Consider the following 8,134-nt stretch of genomic DNA (forward strand, 5'->3'; position numbering starts at 1 on the left):
TTATGCCATAGCTTGATGTATTTGGATCCTTAAACATTTAGGAAATGTGAGAGTGTTACATGGTAATTGTGGATAACAGGCACTGGACAGTTATAACTGTCTCAGTGAGTGTTCCTATGAGGTAGGCATTGTTACAGTTGAGAAAATTCAGGATCAAAGGAGTTATAGTTATAGTTGAGAAAATTCAGGATCAAAGGAGTTAAGTCATTTCCTATTGTCGCATACATAGTGGCCGGCAGGCGAGCATGGTATCTCTGTTCTGTCGGAACACACGGCATGCGGCATCTGCTAGGCCTCCGTTGTGTTGAAATCTCACAAGGGTTCTTGATTGCTTTGTAAGCTCGTGATATACATTTTCTCAGTCCTCACTTCCGTTCCTAGCCATCAGAGTCTCGCCAGTGTCTCGACATAACTCAGGCACGTTCTCCGAGGAGCTGTCCATCAGGTCCATCCCCCCATCCTACGTGCTTCTTTAGTTCTGACATCCAATCGGAGTTTTCGTTATCTTCCTCAAAGTCCCTGGGGGGAAAAAACCAATTCGGATGATAAGCCTCTGTATTAGGGGCGTGGTCTATGCTTGTTAGTGAGTTCAATGAAGAATTCTGCCATACAATATTTAAGTTTTTCTAAACTCAATTCCATAAGTAGAGAAAAAAAAAACATGTTCTAAAAAAAAAGTGTCACTGTGGGATTTTTTTTTTTACCCTAATGTATTATAAAATAAAAGCCAGATATTGCTACACAAGCACAAATCCCAGCACTAGGAGGAGGATGCAGGTGCCTCAAGGTCTCAGAACTCAGAAACAAAAGCCAAAAGCCCAGGTGACAAAATACTGTATGCAAGATGCAGCCAGAAATTCATGGTGAAATGTTAGTACTGCCCACCACACAGCAGCAAACAGAGGTACTGTTTAGGATAGAAAAGTGGTATAGCTCTTACTAAATCTGAAATGACTGCAGTATGGTACGGCGTGTATGCCACACCCCAATCAAAGCATTCTAGGTCTATTACAACGTACGTGTCTTCTTCATCCAGCCGAGGTTCAAACCTCTCTGGGTCTAAAATGACAGAATCGAGAGCACCATCGACGCTGTCCGATGCTGTGTCTTCAGAAAGGGGACCTTTCAGGAATCCTTCTGCACCTTCAGGAGAACAGCAAGAGAAAGTGTGGCAGTTTGCCTACTCAGCTTTAAATGGGGTCTCACTATTTTGCCAGGGCTGGTCTTGATCTCCAAATGTTAGGACTACAGCCCAGAGCCATAGTGCCTGGGGAAGATAGCCAATTTAAACAGTATATACTCATCAGAATTTGGGTAGACAATAGAAGTATCAGAATGTGGATTAAGTTTTAAAGCAACTCTGTCTCCAGGAGAGGGGGAATATGCACTAAAACCCTTTAAATGTAAGAAATCAGCTCTCTTTTAATCATAATTTATATTAGCCACTCAAAACATTTTTCAATGAAAGAAATATAACTAAATTTCTTGCAACATCATTAAAACCTGTCATGCCATTACAGGCTCTACTTGGTATGATTTATCTCAGAATTTTTAGTAAGCAAGGAGATTTTTGGTATTTGAATTGTCAAAGTTTTAAGTATACACATGCAACCCTTAAATGCAGTCCTTTGGTCTGAAGTCCTAAGGACTACATTTGAATGGTCATTCAGGTTTAATGAAAATATATTTTAAAAATTAAATCCTGGCTGGGCAGTGGTGCATGCCTTTAATTCCAGTGCTTGGGCGGCAGAGGCAGATGGATCTCTGAGTTCTAAACCAGCCTGTCCTACAAAGTGAGTTCTAGGACAGCCAGCCAGCACTGCACAGAGAAACCCTGTCTCAGATAGAGAGTAGGTAGATAGACAGACAGACAGACAGACAGTTCCTAACTGTCCTTCATTTTAAGGCTCTATTCCATATAACAAATTTGAAATAAATCTTGAGGTATTCCTATGACCAGTGTACATTTACATGGCAAAAATGGCTGTTCCTGGGCTAGACACAGCTTATCACGCACAATAGCGAGGGTCTGATCTCAGCACCCCTAACAATTTTAAACGGATTGTTTTTCTAACACAGTGACTGTTAAAATAAGAAATCAGGAAACAGAAATAAAGTTTCTATAATGGGAAATTTTAAACACAGGTTAAGATGAGCCATAAATGATTCAAGAACACCTAAAAGTACAATTTTAGGAACTTTCAAGATTTATTTGTGTGTGTATGTGTGTGTGTGTGTGTGTGTGTGTGTGTGCCATACATACTTTATGTATGTACCATACATGTGCCTGTGTACCAAAAAAGTACACTGGATCAACTAGAACTGGACTTGCCCCATGGGCCCTAGGGATTGAACCCTTGTCCTCTAAAACCCAGGGTGCTCATAAGTGCTGAGGCATCTCTCCTGCCCCGGCTTTACACTTTAAAGTCACGGAGATCAGGGAAGAGAGAATGGGTCTATTATTCAATATGTGCAGCTCTAGTTGTGCGAAGAATCTGGAGGTCAGTTACACAATGGCATGCAGGAGTGTAAAGCTACCGAACTGCATACTCAAAGATCGGTAAGCCAAAGGACCCGGGGAGAGTCGGCTCAGCAGTTAAGAACGCCTGCTGCTCTTCAGTGGATGCTTGCTTCCCAGCTCCCACATGGTGGCTCACAACTACCTGTGACTCCAGATCCAGGAAATGGGACTCCCTCTCTGGCCTCCCTGGGCACCTCACATACATAGGTTCAATAACATGGACATAAGACACACAAATAAAAATACATCTTTTTAAAGGTTACTGAGATGGTCACTTTCGCTCATATTTTACTGCATTTCTTTTTTAAGTTCAAAGTATCCGTATGATTATATAACAGACAAACGTTACCTGGTCTATATATTGTGTACGTTTGAAATGCCTGGCTAAGATCAGCGTCCTTCAGCATTGACAGCAAGGCCTCAGGGGGCTCTCTGACCCACTGCCTTCGGGCATTTTCTTCACTGTACTTGATCACAGACCCACCTAGTTGTAAAGAGGGACATTAGCACCAGGTATATAAAAAAAGATTTTCCAGCATCTATCTTTCATATTGTATTTCAAGCAAAGTCAAGATTATATTTGACTCTCACTGAAAATCTAGCTCACTCACCTACACGAGGAGTGCCAACTGTCTCTTGCAGAGTGATAGCAACTCAAACCCTGGCATGGCTTTCCTATAGAATGCTCTGTAGTAAAACAATAATATTCAGTCTGACTATGGGCTTCTCGGGTATCCACAGGCTCCAGGGTTTTGGATCTAAGATTTTTTTTTAAGAGTTAAGTCTTGGAGCTGAAGAGATGGCTCAGTAGTCAAGAGTGCGTGTTGCTCAATCATGAGGACCAGAGCTCAGCTCCTTGTCACCCTCACTGGGAAGGTGACAAAAGCCTGTAACTCTAGCTCTGAGGGCTCTGACACCCTCTTCTGGCTTCATACACATATGTACGTGTGTTTGCATGGATAGACACATGCACAAATAAAATTAAAATAAATAAAAGGCCTGGGCATGGTGGCGCACGCCTTAAATCCGAGCACTCAGGAGGCAGAGGCAGGTGGATTTCTGAGTTCGAGGCCAGCCTGGTCTACAAAGTGAGTTCTAGGATAGCCAGGGCTATTCAGAGAAACCCTGTCTCGAAAAACCAAACTAATTAATTAAGTAAAATAAAAGTTAAGTCTGTATTGAGCATATTACATATGCATATAAGCAGTGCAGTTGTGGCAACTCTTTAACAGGGCACTCATATGGCCTTATGTACAACTGGTCTAGTGATTACTTAAGGTGTGTAGACAGATGTGGGTGTTACATGCATCTCTCATGAGGCACCTGAGCATGCATGAGCCAGACTCCAAGGGATGGTGCTGGCGCTAACCTCTGTCATCCTCTGCCGTGAAACTGGAGGTAAGGACGGACGCTTTCTCCAAAGCTGCTACAGCGGAACTGGGACCGTGCCTCTCCCACTGTGGCCTGTGAGGACTCGCCGGACTGGTATGCCTCCCATGCTCCAGTGGGTTACCTGATTCTCAGATGTGGGAAAGGATCAAAGGTCAACAGCGCCACCCTGTCTATTCATCCACACGTGCACATGTGCTCTAACAAGGCAGAAGCACTTCTTGTCTCACAAACCCAGACGTAGCCAGAGTCCTGTACAGTCTCGGGAACAAAGGCAATAGCAACGATCTTGAGTGAGGTCATGCAAAGGACAGCTCAACTGAGAGTGAGCAGGCAGAGTGGATGCATTAGGATATACGCATCACTAACTCTTTGCATGGCGCTCAGGACATGCGCATCACTAACCCTTTGTATGGCGCTCAGGAGTGAAACTCCCACGGGCTCAAACACACAAAGCGTGCTGTACTAGCAATGACTCTCACTGACCTTCTCTCTGTCCCTACTTCCGTCTTACTGTTTTGCAGGCTGAGGTCTTTACCTAGAGCGTTGGCGTGAAAACATGAACTCTATTACCAAACCACGCCCCAGCTCTCAATCTCTCTTTTCTAAACTGTGTGTTATTAGGTACTTTGCCTGTCTATGTCTGCGGACAGACCGAGTGAGTGTTTGGTGCTCGTAGAGGCCAGAAGAAAGCATTGGATCCCCTGGAACTGGTGTTGCAGACAGTAGTGAACTCCTGCGTGGGTGCTGGAATCGAATCCACAGAGCCATCTCTCCAGACCTTACCGTCTCTTTTTAGCAGCTGACTGAAGTATTCTCTAATATTAAATCCTAGGTGAACAGATAAATATCCACCTGCAAACTTGCTGACCAAACCCAAGACACCCAAGATCAAGTAAGGTGAACACTGGCATTCACTCACAGTTCCAACCCTACGTAAGGAACAACTATACTTTACTAACTCACCTGGATTTCCTCTGGCTGCTCTTCCCAATGCATTTCCAGCTGGGGTTGTACCAGTGTTTTCCAATTCAGTATGGCTATACTTTCTACCACGTTCTTCCTCTTGCTTTATAAAAGATTTTAAAATAGTGATTAAATAATGTCTTTGTTACTACAGAAATGTAAAAAGATGTGTAATCAGCTATTTTAAGTAAAAATTAATGCACTGAAAAGGTAAAGTCATAGAAACCCAAATACAAGCATATTAATAATCATATACATATATGTATATGAATGTTTGCTCATATACTTGTATATTAATATCCATATATATCAGTAGCCATTAGAGGATATATGTGTATATGTACACATATATGCACATATATATACACAGAGATATATACACATATTTACATGTATGTATATATATATATATGTATGTATGTATGTGTGTATCTGTGTATGTAGACACACACAGACACACACACACACACACATAAACAGCAGAGATACTGGATTAGGTTTTTTTCTTTCATGGCTCCCCCCCCTGCAGATCCTCCCTACCGTCTTACATATTTAACTTCATGTTCTCTCTCTTAACTCTCTCTCCATCCTGCTCTGCCACTTGGGTAGCTACATTTTTAAAAGTGGCCAAACATTAATATGTATTGGTGTAAAATACTACTGAACTGTATACCCCAAAATGATTAAGATGAAAAGCCTGGAGAGAGCTGACTCAGCAGTTTACAAACACATGCTGCTGAGAGAATCAACTCCAGCGAACTGTCCTCTGACCACCATACCAACACCACAGCGCATGTGACCCCACCCCCAAGAATTAAATAAATGTAATAAAAAAAACTTTTACAAGATGAGTTGTTCACCCCAGGCCCCCACTCCACCATATAAAACGCTAACAGATTATATTATTATATTATTATTATATTTCTCTGAATGGTCTAAAGTCTTTACTTCGCGGTATAGTAACACACTATGTGGGTGGTCCTAAGTATGCACATACTCAGAGAGAGGATGGTCCCAGGCGTGGCTTCTCCACTACGGGCTGACTAGATAAGGAACAACAGGCTGCTGGCACACTTGAGTTTTCTTGTTCTTATGCAGTGGTTCTCAGAATTCTTTTTGACACATCCAGGGGACACAGAACATCACTTCACAGTGATGGCTCAGCAAAACCACCAGAATCTTGAAGCAGTTGTAGGGAGGGATGCTGAAAACCCTCAGTGGACGCTGACTGTACTAGATAGGTTTAATCTCAACTTGACACAGTCTACAGTCATCTGAGGAGGGAGTTTCAACTGGGGACTGCTCAGATGACAGTGGCCTGTGATGTGTCTGGGGGAGGGCTGTCTTCATTATTAGCTGATGTAGGAGGCCCAACCCCTGTACCAGCACCTTTCTCAGGCAGTTGGATCTGGGCTGTATAACAAAGCTCCTACGCATACCCCAGGAGCAGGCCACCGAGCAGCGTCCTCTGTGGTCTTCTGTTTCCAGGGTGGCCTACAGGACTCTCTCCCTGCCTCAGCCCGGACTTATTCATTCTTCACTATGCTCATAACTGTACCCTTTCATTCTGGGGGCCCTTGCTGAACTGTCCACTCATGGTGACAGAGTTGGCTCTGGCCAGTGACCTTCTAGGGTACATGCCTGAGTGCCTCTCTAGGATGTCTGCACAATGATGAGGCCACCAAAGAATGCATTTCTCAGAGCATCTCCCCAGAGTTAAGCAACACACACATTATTAACACACAGTTTCCAAAGGCCAGGCTCACAGGTCCTCTGCGAAGGGGACACAAACTCTTCAGATGAGTTGAACGCCTAAATTCTTACCATGGGGCTGACTATATGGTTACCCCACTCAATCAGATTACCAAAATTCACCAAACTATACGCTTAAAAAAAAGGGCAGATTTTATAATATGTAAAGTATGCTTCCATAAATCAAAAATATAACCTAGTGTAGCAATGAAATGGTATTTTAATTTATGGCCTCCGGGTATTATGTTCTACTTACAGTAACATAATACTGAGACATCACTTACAATCTAAAGTTCACTAGACATTCTGGGAGTTTAATTACTAGTAAATTTCATGATGGAGTAATCAGCTGACAGTACATCTTCCCTCCCTGGGGGTGGGCGGGAATCTGGTTATGCTGCATACGCTGGTCTTGGAAGCTGCTGTGACCAGCCACCTACATTGCTCACATACATTTTAAAGATTTATTTATTTATATCTAAGTACACTGTAGCTGTCTTCAGATGCACCAGAAGAGGGCGTCAGATCTCATTATGGATGGTTGTGAGACACCATGTGGTTGCTGGGATTTGAACTCAGGACCTTCGGAAGAGCAGTCGGTGCTCTTAACCACTGAACCATCTCTCCAGCCCGCTCACATACATTTTAATATTGTAAAAAAGACCACTCAGCGGAGGCAATGCAACAGCACGGTGACACTCATGCCAAGAGTCCCTGAAGGTGACTCCATCACAGCGCCCGTTGATCGAAGCTTAACTCCTGGCTAGTCAGTATATAAACAGTAGCTAAAAGAATGTCTTAAAGTGAAAGCGATTCTTCACATTCACTTCATGCTTTTGTGGGATGGCTGACACAGGGTTTCCCTTTGTAGCCCTGGCTGGCCTGGAACCCACTAAGTAAGCGAGACTATCCAAGCACTCAGAGATCCACATGCTCCGCCTCTTTAGGCACACATCACCATATCTGGCCATAAAGAGCTTTATGCATGAAATTACAATCAAAGAAGCAGAAAGACAATCACAAAGAGATACAAAACACTTAAAGAGTGCCAACTGGAAACTGTGTCTTTTAAAGAAAAAAATCATCTTAGTTATGGTTTCTGTATTTGTGAGGGCTAAAGAAAGAAGATGCATTGTGGTTTTAGTCCCCAATGAGTCCTTCTGAATGACAGCCAAGGGCACAGCTCTTCCCTGAAGAAGTTGTAAGAACTAAGAGTTCATCACCAGACAGAACTGTCTGGGCCTTAAATCATAGCAATTGTTGGTTTTGGAGTCTGTACTGGTAATTATCTCCTGTCATAGAAATAACCTGCCCTCCCAGAAAGGAATCAGTCCACACAGTTAGAGATGAATGAAATGAAGGGAAAGCTCTTTTTAATCATGACTGTCTGGCTTTTAGCTAATGCCCAAACAACATCGGGCCTTGAATAGATTTCAACAGCTTATATACACCTTAGGCTTAAGCTTGTGTGTTTTACACTATTCTTTTTTGTTTTGTTTTGTTTTT

The 8,134-nt window shown here is 42.9% G+C and overlaps 1 protein-coding gene across 1 annotated transcript in view; it reads right to left on the reverse strand.

Moving 5' to 3' along the window:
• Nek3 (NIMA related kinase 3) overlaps nucleotides 1-8,134 on the reverse strand; it is a 28,767-nt gene continuing 20,633 nt past the window's right edge. Inside the window, exons 12-16 of the mRNA XM_021219507.1 lie at nucleotides 4,877-4,979; nucleotides 3,891-4,034; nucleotides 2,871-3,005; nucleotides 1,020-1,143; nucleotides 1-519 (exon numbers count right to left, since the gene is read on the reverse strand). Coding sequence (XP_021075166.1) covers nucleotides 414-519; nucleotides 1,020-1,143; nucleotides 2,871-3,005; nucleotides 3,891-4,034; nucleotides 4,877-4,979 — 612 coding nt within the window. The 3' untranslated portion in view covers nucleotides 1-413. The remainder of the gene's footprint in view (nucleotides 520-1,019; nucleotides 1,144-2,870; nucleotides 3,006-3,890; nucleotides 4,035-4,876; nucleotides 4,980-8,134) is intronic.

This window comes from Mus pahari, chromosome 19 (assembly GCF_900095145.1).
Source record: "Mus pahari chromosome 19, PAHARI_EIJ_v1.1, whole genome shotgun sequence".
Taxonomy (NCBI): Eukaryota; Metazoa; Chordata; class Mammalia; order Rodentia; family Muridae; genus Mus; species Mus pahari.